This window comes from Acanthochromis polyacanthus, chromosome 7 (assembly GCF_021347895.1).
Source record: "Acanthochromis polyacanthus isolate Apoly-LR-REF ecotype Palm Island chromosome 7, KAUST_Apoly_ChrSc, whole genome shotgun sequence".
NCBI classification, from domain to species: domain Eukaryota; kingdom Metazoa; phylum Chordata; class Actinopteri; family Pomacentridae; genus Acanthochromis; species Acanthochromis polyacanthus.
This window is the reverse complement of record NC_067119.1, coordinates 7,856,425-7,869,980: the sequence shown is the minus strand read 5'-3', so window position 1 is coordinate 7,869,980 and position 13,556 is coordinate 7,856,425. Positions and strand designations below refer to the sequence as shown.

At 41.3% G+C, this 13,556-nt stretch overlaps 1 protein-coding gene across 2 annotated transcripts in view; it reads right to left on the bottom strand.

The window, feature by feature from the left end:
• The window catches only part of col27a1b (collagen, type XXVII, alpha 1b), a 92,025-nt gene extending 78,469 nt beyond the window's left edge, over window positions 1-13,556 (bottom strand). For both annotated transcript variants that reach the window (XM_022197257.2, XM_051950948.1), the window contains exons 1-3: window positions 12,877-13,556; window positions 10,989-11,053; window positions 3,809-5,094 (exon numbers count right to left, since the gene is read on the bottom strand). In XM_022197257.2, the coding sequence (XP_022052949.2) occupies window positions 3,809-5,094; window positions 10,989-11,053; window positions 12,877-12,929 (1,404 nt within the window). In that variant the 5' untranslated portion in view covers window positions 12,930-13,556. The remainder of the gene's footprint in view (window positions 1-3,808; window positions 5,095-10,988; window positions 11,054-12,876) is intronic.

The following is a 13,556-nucleotide window of genomic DNA, read 5'->3' as shown; positions in this document are numbered from 1 at the left end:
ATAAATAAACCATTTTCAGGACTTCAAAACTGCAGGTTCGAGTCATAATTTGAATTGAGGCGCAATTCAAGTGGAATCATTTTTCAATTTTCCAACTATTTGATCTGTGAAAACTTGTGTAAAGTCCCAGTGGTGCACAGATTTAGAGGTAGCACTTCTGCAGAGAACGTCACGCTCTCTCCAAAGGACAACAGAAGAACAAAACAGCTTGAAAAAAGGCACAAATGCAACTTTTTCTCGAATCAGGGTACCTGCCACTCAATGAGAAGCATGTATACGGTCCTGACTCTGTTATTAGCTAGTTGTCTGATTGCTATTATTTGAGCTGACTCTTGATCGTTTTTCGTAATCATGAGGATTGCCCCCCTCTTCAGCTGAGGGTAAATGGTACCAACTGTTTATCTTAAGGCACTTAGCTTCTAATATTTACTATCGACTACATTTCAGTGAGTTTTTATTGACATTAATGTCATGGATTCAGTTGCAGAACTCTCTGAACTTCAAAGCAAATCTGTCGGTCTAAAAGGCATTTTGCCTTTAAAAAAATCACCAAAACTTCATGATTTATCAAAGTCAGAAACTGTCAAAACAGAGAGAATCGTTTAATTTTTAGCTTTCAGACAGCCCTTAACTACAAATATGTGACAGGAAACTTAACCAGACCTGACCTGAAAATGATATTTCATCAAAATCATTTTATTCTAAGGTGTCATTTTAAAATTCACCAAAAATATTAGACAGACAGAACCAGATTCTGCAAAACATTAAAAAAAATCTGCACTCTCTAGCACAACTGTGAAGCCATTATGAACTGTCATGTGACAAAAAATCAGCCAGAAACTGACTGAGATTTAGAGTCAAACAATTTGGAGGAGGCAAAAAAGTGGTAGTTAAATACGCTAATACTTCTCATCGAAGACAAATTTTGCATTATTTAGCAAATGCAATTATGTGTATTTTAAATTAGATTTATTTCCTAATTTATTTTCTGCAAGGTAACATGCAGCCAGAGTTTGATTTGGCAGAAAAAAGCAGTTAGCAGCTTGTCGTGGCTGAATAGATCAAACTTAAACACTGAATTTCACAATGACACTGGCACTCTCAGTATTATTTATTCGTCTGTACTGCTAACATCCTCCTCCTACACATGTGAACACGTAATAAGCATCCTAATGCACCGAAAGCTCAGAAGTACAGATGACATCTAGTCCTCTGAAGATCCATAATCAAATCATGCCTTTCATCCCAGAGCTTAGATTCATGTCATCTGTCACAGCTGACATTATGTCTGCATATGAAAATCGCAGCACATTCTGTCATATTAACTCTGAAAAACATTCCTTCTGTTGTGAGCGGCTCAAAGCTTCGGTCTTCATAAACAGCTCACGACTCGCCAGCATCAACTCTAATCCCAGTGGAGGGGGATCAGATTGAAGAAAAAAAAAAAACAATTACTGAAATGGCTCAATTACAAAAACAGTGAATTAACTGTAGATTATGCACCTAAATCAGCAATCTTGTTAGACTAAAACACTAGCAAACAATACAGCTATGCAAATCCTCATCGACCTTTGCCCCACACAGGGTTTGATGCTAACTGGTTGCTTCTCTCGAGGGCAAACTGAGCTGCAGTGTCCTCACTGCCAATGCAGGAAAGCTTCACTTAAGGCACTGTTTTTCATCCAACCTGACTAATAAAAGACAGAGAAGTGCTTTTAACAATGGAAAATGTGAGTAAACAGTTTAGTTTTAAAAGAGGAACAGGACCACATGGTCAATATGAATATATATGTGACGTATGACACTGAAATACTTCTCTTCCATTTTAACAGTGAATATTGCATAAGGAACAGCAAAACTACCACCTGAAGTAACCGCTGATGTTAAGGTTGAGATATAGATTCCCACCACTTAACAAAATGCATGGATGCAAGATAAAAAGTCAAATTTACTTATTTAGAATTAGAAAAATTAAGTTGCAATCATTGTTTTTCATGGATTGTGTTGACATATTATTGTTGGTAATTACATTAACTAAATATTTTATGTAATTTAAATTCAAATGTCTGGTTGATCAAAAACTAAATTTAAGATGGAGGGACTTCATAAAATTGGCATGATAACTGAATTTTTATGTCCTGCGAGTTTAGGATTTCTATCCACTAAATAATCCTGCAGAGTTTCAGACAACTGAGACCGCACACTGTTGGAGGGACTGCAGGATGAAAAGTTGACATTTCAGGGTAAATATCATGTCTTTTACATATAAATTCAGCTAAAACAATGAATTTGGGAATATTTCCAGCAGGACTTAGGCTTCACTTGCTGATAGAGTTGATGGAATATACTGTTCTACTGCATGTAGCTGTATTCAGCACAGAAATATGCTAATCCCACCTTTCAGTTCAGCAAACTAGTGGATAAAAATCATAAAGTTTCATTTGACAAATCTGTTCAGCTACAGGGGGCTGTTCGTGTTTTTTCTATAATGTGCAGGAAAATTTAAGTTTGCACTTTCTTTGCTTCCAAGCTTTAAATGTAGTGTGTTGTAATACACAACTGTAGTTCAAAATAATGACAAATATAGTTCCTGTGAATAATTTTGTTGCTGAATTAATACATTTCTTAAAAGACCATGTGAACAAAAACATGAAAACATCCAAAAATGTAACTGAAACAAGTTCATAACACACAAAAGATCTTGTTAAATAACATGTAAAAACTAGAGGAAAAAAATGTATTCTATCAGCTTATAGACTTGTGTTCACACTACCAATTATTAAGCAATTAAAAACATCTTAGATAGTAGAGGAAATGGATAATTTTCCAAACTCCATATAGCTTGTTGGTTGAACATAATTCCATTAGAAGTTGTTGTCACTCAAATTGGCATATGTGTTTTTTTTGTGTGTGTGTGTGACCTTGAATGACATTTTTATGGGCCTTACACAAGCTAAACTGACTATAGTTCAATATTTGCATGAATTGTGCATTTTAATTTGCCATTTTCTTTATGAAATTGTACAGAACTAAAAGACAGATTTCCATTTCCTGTACATGATGGTAACATTTCCACCCAGACGACCTGCAGTGTTCGATAATGGGGGACAAAGCGGCGCATTCATATTGTCGGGGGCCTTTAAATATTTACTCTGAATGGTTGATTGTGCACAAGTGCTTTATCCCTTTTTACCTTTGACCCGGCTTTAAAAGTATCCCTTCTCCGAGCGGTCACACTCCCTCTCAGAGGAATCTAACACCTCACTGCCAGCCCCTCTGCTAACACAAATACCGACTGGCAGCTGAGTCCAACGATGAACCTGACTGTTTCCACTGCTGCTGCTCAGATGAAAAATCACACCTTAATCAGCAAAGACGAGGTGTGGATTGAAAACCATTTACACCACATGCAGGGAAGAAGAAGTGACTCAGAAAACACGTGTCGTTAACACACTAGTAGGAAGTAGTTCCTTCCAGTTTCCTGATTTCAGATGCTTTGTGCCAGATTTGAAAAACCACACAATCAAAAGACACATCGGGATCCACGTCAGCAGCAGTTCCGGACCTCAAAGGCCAAACATTTAAACAACAACCTGCCAAACTTGTGTGTCATTGTGTACCAGATATGGGCTTGGAAACTGGGGCAAATCATGTCAACGTGCAGCGAAGCACAATTCAAAAGTTTCAATTCATGAGGCTCAGAATAAACACGACAGGCTCTACACTACTAATCATACAACAAACCGTTCTAACTCGTGCCTGTGCTCATTCATGGATTTCAGGTGGAGGTTGGTGTTGAAACACTCACCGGCGGTCCTGGTTCTCCTTTCAGTCCAGGTGGTCCAGCGAGCAAAGAGAACTGAGTGGGCTCCAGGTCAAATGTTTGGAAGCCATCTGTTGCAGCTGGGGTGACTGGAACAAGCCAGGTGGGTTTGACATCCTGCACACTGGCCACTTTTGGCTCCGCTTTCTTTGGAGCTACTGTGGCTAGCTGCTTTTTATGGGGAGAGTAGGTGTTGGAACTAGACCCCTGTGTGGAAGCAGAAGTGATCTGGAGGTTTGGCTTCACCTCCGATGGTCCGCTGGAAACGGGTAAATGTTTCCCAGAAGGTTTCGGAGGGCTAGCATCGCTTTGCTCTGTGTTCTTTCTGGCGTCTGAATCTGACTCTGGGTTCACGCAGATCCGAAGAGACGTAGTAACAGTCTGAGTTGGAAATTTAGATGGGCTTTCCAAACCTGGATGAACTGGTGGAGGAATGGACACAACACCAGGTTTTGGAGTGATCTGATACACAGATGTTTTGTTCAACATCAGCTCCCCATCGACTGGAACAAGAATCGTAGTCCTGGTGTCTGCGGCCAAAGTAGGTGCCTGAGCCTTTTTGGAAATCTCCGTCAGCGACAACGGAGTTACGTGAGCGACAGTAATGTTTGGATCTGTGGAAATTAGAGGTAGCAGGGGCGGAAGAACGGGCCGATACGTGTCGGCTTCCCTGCAGTGTTTCTTAATGTAATCACAATAGTTATGAGCTGCCTCGGCAGAGGGATAAATGTCAAACTGACAGATGGCACCTTCGAATGGCACCGAGTTGTGGTTCATTTTGCCCAGTAGAAAAGAGCCCTCCAGATCCAGGGTCTCCTCTTTTTTGGAAAACAAATCCGCATGCACACTTCTCCTACCGCAAGATGTGTGCAAGGACACCCGATGGCCTCGAATATCCAAAGCCAAGTTGTGCCACTGGCCATCGTAGACATCATAGTCCAAACTCACAGAGCTCCTCGGCCCCACGTGGACCAGAACTTTCCCCGGTGCGAACTGCACTCCGAGCTGCACTTTCCTTCTCTTGGACAGCACCGAGAAAAGAAAGGCGCTGTTGGTGCGGTGAACCGAAAGGCTGAGGATCAAGGACAGGCTGGTGGCGTTGAAGGTAGCGGGGATGACGGTGTGCAGAGGCGCCTGGATACGAGCCCTCGGGGTGAGGATGACTCCGGACTTGAAGGGGATGATGCCGTTGGGGATGGATCGAGCGCCTGAGGATGAAGAACCGCCTGCCCTGCGCCCAGAAAGCCCAAGCTGCTGCAGAATATCAACATCTTGAGAAAAAAAAAACAAGAAAAAGAAGTTGGTGACTGCAATTTCATTACATTGTGGTACCTGACCTTACATAACCTGAGAGTAAATGGACTTTTCTGGCATCATTTTTTTTTAGCTTTTTTAACTTGTATTTGATTAAAAGTGCAGATTGCAAATGGGTTTACAAGAGGGCATGAAGGGAAACTATCACAATATATAGATGTCAGAATTATAAAAGGGAAAACAGCATCGAAGTGCACTCATCTGCATCAAAGCACGAACCGAGAAAACATAATTGCATTATTGTAATTGATAATTTAATATGTTGTGATGCCACGCTGGGAGTTCACAAGTTAAGACTAATGGAAAACCAGCAGCAAAAGCAATTTAAAGAGGCGATATAACATTTCCAATATAGGGTCACACATCAACCTTTACTTTTGGGGATTGCGGCGAATTATGTAACAGTTGCATCAGTCTTAATTAGAACAATCTCAGGAAGCGGTGGCTCAACGAGTCCCCGGGGTGGACGGCGGTGGGGTTCTAAGAGGTGCATTAGTGCGGAGACAAAAAAAAATGCCATCTCATGTTATCTGGTAATGTCTCCCGATTAAAGATGATCGCTCTGACAGGGGCCCGAGCTCATGGAAACATACTGCAGTGTTTTTCTGCAGGTTTTAATTGCTACTTGCATCTCCCGGGAGCAGAATGTGGGTAATGTTCACACATTACAGTGTTGTGTGCACTGCATATCGCTCCTAATTGCATCCACACCTTTGTGTATGGGCTTAATTAAATCCACATTTCAGTGCAGCAACAAACTGCACCTACTTCTACAGAATTCTTTACAGTTGATGCACATTCTCGCTTGGTTCTCAACTTAAAGCATCCCATTTCCAAGAGTAATGAAAAAAAACTCACAAATTAACACATTTTTGTCTCATTTTAAGAATAGAAATGCATGCTTTAACATCCAATCTGAAAAAAGAAACGTTGTACTTGGTGACCCTGAAATCTAACCTCCTGGTTCCAACCCCCAAAACCAAGAACCACTGAAACAACAGCACCAATGTTATTTAAATCTGGATATTACTTTCGCAAGGAAAACACTCTTAGAAAGTCAAATCTGTTTTTGGTTCCAACATCAAAACAGACTGGAAATGTTCCAGTTACCATACTATTGTCTATTGTCAGGCCCCTGTGCAAGTTATCAGTAATGTCAAACAAAGGCTTTTTGTTGAGATTAGGAAGGTTGGAAAATAGAAAAAGAATTTATCATCTCAAGAAAATGAGCACATCCTAAATATATTACATTAATCCGCTCAGTACATGCAACGTCGAGACTAAAAGCTTACATATAAATCTCAAATATCCATCTCTTTTTCCGGATTAATGCAAAACAAATGTGGGCAAGACTGAAATAAACTGCTAAATAATGAAACCAGTATAGACACAAGTCCTGCTAGGAGGAGGGAAGCCCGGCTCAGTTTGTGCAGGCAGCGGGAGGGCAGCTCGATTGAAAAACTCACACACGGAAAAGAAACATCAAACAGAAACCGAAACAAGAACAAAGACCGTCTTCAGTCAGATTTCTTATACGGCGCTGATTTGAATTGTTAATACGGTGTGAGGAAAGCAAAATTGTTCTTTCATCGTGTGATGTACTTTCAGGGCTTTCGCTGCATATCTAAATCTAAGCGGGTAGGCGGGCTGCCTGAGGCTTTCTGTGACCTCCTGATGAGCTGAAGCAGGAAAAAAAACCTGAGAACGGAGTTTAACACATCCTGGAGACAAGCGGTGCTGAAGAACGTGTCTATCAGACAACATGAGTGTTTTTGCAGAAAGCAGGCATGTGCATCCCATAATGCATTTCAACTATTAGTATGTTGTCAGTGTAATCTCAACATTATACCTGCAGCTGCTTTAAAGGTACAAACTTCAGGTGGAGACAAAGAACAGAAATGGACACTTGAAAGTCACTTTCATGTCCTGAAAACCCCAGTAGAAAGTGACTGGATTCATTTTTTTTCTTTTGGTTCTTGAAGACTGTCACCTCTCTTTCAGGAGGTTTCTTCAGTTCGAACTGACTGATGTAGAGTCTCAGATTGTCGACTCCAAGTCACTCAGTGGCTCATTAATAACCCAGGACTCACACGCCTTGAGGTATGACCAAGTGTAAAAAAAATGCCGCGTCAGGGATGACTCAAGATGTAAATGGTGGTGAAACTCTCTGGTGAATAGCCTTAAGACTGCATTAGAAACACCTGATGACTGGTGTAATCATCCACCTGGATCTAAAAGTGAGAGTCTTGGACATATATTGACATCCCCACTGTTAATGACCCAACACTCAGATGCCTTGAGGAGTAAAATTTCATGAAACTGCCAGTTCAAGGGTGACTCAAGGTGCTAAAGCTGGTGAAACTTTCTCAGGAGAGATCTTGAAATTTAATTTCAAGTGTCTGATAAGTGGTGTTTTGCTCCATGTGTATCTAAATTACAACAGCCACTCTTTTTAAGACAGACATGTTCACAATAAGATGGTTTGAGGAAGTCATCTATGTTGAACTGGAACAGAAGACAAAGTCTACAGCATCGCTTGTCAGGTACTTAAAACACGGTCTTGAGATCTCTCTCCAGAAAGTTTCACCAGCTTTATGTCTTTGAGTCCGCCTTGAACTGGCAGTTTCATAAAATAATTCACACCTTGGAGTGTGTGAGTCTTGCGTTATTAACACTTCGGGGGTGATATCTATCTGGAACTCTGAGTCAGTCAGTTAGAACTGAAGAAGCCAACTGAAACAGAGGTGAAATGCCTGGAAGAGCCAAAAAAAATGGAACACGCTTCGTTCTCCTGAAGCTTTTAGACACTCTTTTGAAGACAGACATGTTCACAATCAGATGATTTGAAGAAGTCACCTATGTTGAATGGGAAAAGAGAACAGCGTCTATACCACCACTTGTCAGGTACTTATAATGCAGTCTTGAGATGTTTCTCCAGAAAAGCTGACAAGTGATGTCGTAGAGTCCCTCTTATGTTTACAGATGGCTTTTCCGGTTTAACAAAGATGGTTTCCTTCACTCCTCTCTCAGATCATCCATCTTCTTTCCAGAATGTGAGCATTGCTGTCCTCAAAGGAATGTTTATTAACTTCTAGATGCATTTGGATGGCGACAAATACCAATTACCAGGTACTTATGATGTAGTCTTGAGATTTCTTTCCTAAAAGCCTGACAATGGTTTCCTTTCACTTTCCTCTTAAACTCCGTTTGTTCTCTCTCCATAATGTTGACATTGTTGTTCTCAAAGGATGTCCTCAGGTGAACAACAATGATAACCAGATACTTATAATGCAGTCCAGAGATCCTCCATGTAAAGTTTTACCATCATCAACATCTTGAGTCATACTTAACCTGACAATTTAACAACTATTCTTACCTAGAGGCATTTGAAGCCTGGCTTATTAAAGGGTCACTAAGTGAGTTCAGGGTGATTATATGCCATTTTGTTGCTTCTGAGCAATATTTGGCACAAGAATTTCCTTCAGGATTAATCGAGTTTTATCTTATCTCAATATCAACTACAACAACTTGTGCTTATGGAACACTGAAGATCTTTCAGGAAGGAGACTGTTTACTGGGCTAAACTATGATTCTCAAGAAACAGGGAGTAAATTGTTGGCCTCTGACTCAGCACATGAAGGCCTCTACCGGCCAGCAGACATTACCAAAAGTTTGAAACTCATTCAAAAGTTGCCTCAGTTAAACTTTCCCCATGCCACATTAAAATGGATGATTTTTTTTTATTTAAAGAAAAAAGTTGAACCGAGCAAGCGGGCATCACAGTTCTTTATCGCTAATGAGCGTATTCCCAGAATGTATGTCTGTCTTCCCATCTATGAATTATTTACCATCATCTGCCTTCAAGGTAGAGGCAGATGTGGGGGCTCAAGCAGCAACCCTTGGGCTTGCTGGCTTAATTTCTGGCATTGACACCTGGAAGAAGGTCGGTATTACATCAAGAGTGACATGCAGACCCCCCCAAATCTACTCCGGGGATGGTGCACTGTGACTGATCTCAATCAGGAACCCTTCGAAGGAAATGTGTAGGCTATTAATGTACGTGTAGCTATGGGAAGTGTGCAGAAACTCAAATGCCTGTGCACAGTGACAGTCAGGATTCCTTCTGGTGTCTGATGTCAGAATGTTAAAGTAGCAGAGGAAAGGCTGTAATAAACCACGCCTGGATCGTGTCTTTAGCAGACTGGAGTGTAGCCACGGCCGTGAAAAACAAACGTCACAATAGACTGATTGCACAGTCAATTTCCATATGCACAAGAGCTGACAACAGGGTGTTTATCTTACAAATGATCCAAGAACTAGTCTGCAGGCTTATATAACTTCAGCACAACTATTTTTCTAGCGTATCCTGTCAAGGCAAGGCGCAGATTTATACTCTCGTTAGGATCTGAGAGGTTGCAAATTGACACATCCTTACATATGAGGAATCTGGGTCTCTCGACACTCAGCAGTCATCACGGGAGCGAAAATATCATCTGATGAAGGCGGAATTACAGAGAAATTGCCGGAAACTGTTATCAGCGAATGAACGCTGTGTCTTAGTTTATCAAAAGGCGTCTTGAAACGGAGAGGAGCTCTGATTGAATAAGATCTGGCAGACTGTGATTGACGGCAAAATCAACATAAGCGTCTCTTAGTTGTGCAACAGAAAGCTGAGTGCGAGACATCAATGCACAGCTGAGAGAGTGGGATTAAGAAAGAGAATGGTAGATGAAAGCTCATTCAGCGTCTTTATTGAGTCAATAAACACGCAACAATTCAACTCCTTCAAATTGAGAAGGTTTAAAGGTTCATTGGGTCATATTTGATTTTATTAATGTGTTTTTCAGCTGCATGGTGGCTCAGTTGTTAGCACCGTCACCTCACAGCTAGAAGGTTCGCATCCCGGCCTGGGCCTGGGATCTTTCTGCGTGGAGTTTGCATGTTCTCCTGGTGCATGTGTGGCTTTTCATGGGGTTCTTCAACTTCCTCCCACAGTCCAAAAACATACTGAGGCTAACTGATAGTTCTAAATTGTTAATAGGTGTGAATATGAGTGTGGTAGACTCCAATTAGGATTAATCGATGTATAGATAATGGATGGATGGATGTTTTCCAATAAAATAATGTCTGACACACTTCTGAATTCATGTTATTATGAAGAAACCTGTTTTGTTTTTTGCACGTTATGAAGAATGTCCTACTAGAGCAGCGCTGCGAGCACAACTGCTAAGATAATGGCTTTTCAAAATGTTTATGCTGACATAATGAAATCCAAATGTGATGCTCTTCTTCCATTATACCCCTGTTGTTTTCCCAAAAACAATGCCTTGAGGGGGAGGCCGAATTCTGAAAGGACATCTGCAGTTCACTGCTAATCCGGTTCAAGCGTTCGGCCCGCTGCGACCACTTCAAGGGGGCTCAAGAGCGCATCCCCATCTGCAGCCAAACTTTAATATGATTTCCAGAGAAGATTATCATGAGATTTTAAACTTGATACATCAAACTGCGCAAACAGCTGACCAAGCTGGATGCTGATCGCCCCGGTCATGGATAATCCTGAGATAACTCGGACAGATATGTGCACAATAAGGGGCCCCATGTTAGGGAAGCAGACTTAAACTTTCTTCACCCCTTATTCTGTGTTTCATTGCCATCTAACTGCTTGTAACTCTAATTTAACCCAGATTTAAATATCTTCTCAATGATGCAGTGCACAGGAGACACCTGGAAGTGTCACTGTAACCTCCCACAAATCAATTTTAATTTTCTATGCTGCTTATGAGACACTTGTAATGTGTTTGCATGAAAAAAGAGAGACAAACTGAGCCATCTTCGTCCTGAAGTTGCTTACCTTGTGCTTGTGCTAGCCTTAGAGAGCAGGTGCAACAGAGTATAGTCCAGAAAATCAGAACTCTCCTAAAGAGGAAGACAAAAGAGTGGTGAAAATATCATCATGCAATCTTTAGACTTTATGATTCATTAATCTTTCGAATATTTTTTTTGTCTTGTTTGGTCCCAAAAAGTGCAAAGAAACATTTTAAAAGTTGTAGATTTCTATCCATTTACTTCATTTCATCAAAGGCTTAAGTCAAAGTAAGATAATTTTTGCATGATTATCTAACAAACTGAGAGTTTCAGCTTCTAATTAATCCATTAATCCCCAAATTTTGGATTAAAATCGTTAATTAGAAGTTCCAGGGTATTGTGTAAGTTCCAATTACAATGTTTAAAGTTGAAATTTACCCACTAAAACTCCTCTTTCTCCAACAACCAGCGATCAGAGCTGCAGCGGCATCAGCAGCAGCAGCTCTGCTTTGTTCGGTCTAACATCTGTTTCGTGACAACAGGCTCAGTCTTATCTCGCTGCCTGACCAGATAAGCTACTGCTTAGGTGAGCGCTCCTACGAGGGCCACCTCTGACAAACTTAAAAACCACTGTATCACCTTAAAACCCGCAAGTCCAACTGACAGATACAGACAGGCGTTTGAAAACAGGCATATATCAACGCTGCTTTTTATCTCCAACATCTGAACTTTTATCACAAGCTTGATGTGCACTTTTTTTTTGTGACGGTGATGGTTTCAAAGAGGTTTCACGGAACTCAAAGAGACACAAAACTCTCCCTCAACCCACAAAAGACCATGTAATCTTTCAACTGGAATTAGATCAGATGCTTTTTTCACATGGCAGCAGTGCCATCTAATACCCCAAGTCAGGCAATACAGAGGAGACTTTCCTCCACTGCTTCTCAGTGGCATCTATCTCTCAGGTCGAGCGATAAAATGGGGGGTCTTGAATACTCCCACGCTGAGCCAGTATTGCTCTAAAGGTGTTAAATTATCTTGTATGAGTGTGAAGTAGCATCATCAACAGGATAATTTGAAGGTTTTTTTTTTTTTTACAAATCACAGCTAATGATTTGGTTAAATGCAGCAGATGAAACAGAAAATGCTTGTTGAGCAGTGTGCTGTTTGAAGTGGCACATGTTCAGTGACAAGTGCCATAATGAAAGCCCCGTTGCAGGAAATCTTTTACATTTGTGGTTTTCCAGAGAGCCACAGAAAACCTCCGGTCAACCACTGAGTGTTGGTTGAAGCAGTAAAAAAAAAAAAAGTTTCCCTCCCTCATTGCTCTCACACTGAACCGACATTAGCAAAGAAAAAAAAACGGGGGGTGTGCAAGCTTGTGACCAAAACTCTCATATGTCCAGCAGGGTTATATGATGCAACACTTTTTTTTCCTCAATCTCCTCCCATTGGGACAGTCTGGCCAACCAGCTGAGTGAGATGCACAGCAGGGAGGAGAGACAAGGAGGAGGAGGAAGAAAAAGTCTGTCTCCTCCTCTCATACATCTCCCTCAAATCAGTCCCAGATCGTTTGGCAGCTCATTCTGACACAAGCTGCAAAGACACAACTTCGGTAACAGTGGTGCAGACAACACTGGCTTCCACTGAACTGTGCGTAAAATGTTTCCATCATGCCACCTGTTTTAAATTGCACGATTTTCCAAACAAATAAACATGACATTCTGAGCCGTTTCTCCAAAAAAAAAATTAAAAAAAATGCTGCAACAACTTCATCAGATTATATATATATAGGGAGTTTTATCAATGCAACTTGCAATAAGTCACGGATATTTTGTTGGAATTGCCACTAATTTAGACGCAGGATCCCTGGACGCTCAAAGACAGCTGAAAATGAAAATGTTCATATTGTTTCTAAAGATCTGTGGACTCACCCCCCGACTCCAGTGCTTTTGAGTTTGGAGTACGGGGCATTTTCCGGCTCCATAGCGGTTACTTCATTCTTTCTTGGGAGTTTTTACTACAGTCCAGAGGAGGCAGAGAAAGTTTTTCCATCCCAGGTGTTTCCTTGGCGCTTTGCGTAAAAGGAGCGAACGCGTAAAAACAACGAAACCATGCGGGATTATTACGCAGCAGCAGCAGCAGTATTGAAAAAGCTGCTTTGTGCCATTTCCTTGTCTCTTCTACTTCTTCTCCTACTTCCAGAAGATGAACACCAAAAAAAAAATAAAAAAATGACGCTCCACCTGTGCGCTTCCTAAGATTTTAAAGTCCGTCTTCCCTCCTTCGCGCGTTTCGCAAAAGAATAATAAAGTCCAGCTTCTCCAGCAGGACAGGACAAGATGACGAGCCAGGCTGTGAGTGTGAGAGTGTATATGTGTGTCGACTTTCCAAAATGAAAGTTTATTTCTTGACAACCGGGAGAAGGAGGGCTGGAGGTGGTAGTGGTGGTGGTGGAGGGGGACGCCTCCCTCTGTCGCCCTCAGCTGACATCCAGCGAAACACATGTGGAGCCCCGACGGTGCTGCGCTGCTCCAGATGAAGGTGTGTCCTCTCACAAAGAGTGTGCAGTCGGTCAGTGAATGAAAGGGGGAAAAAAGGAGAGAAAGAATAG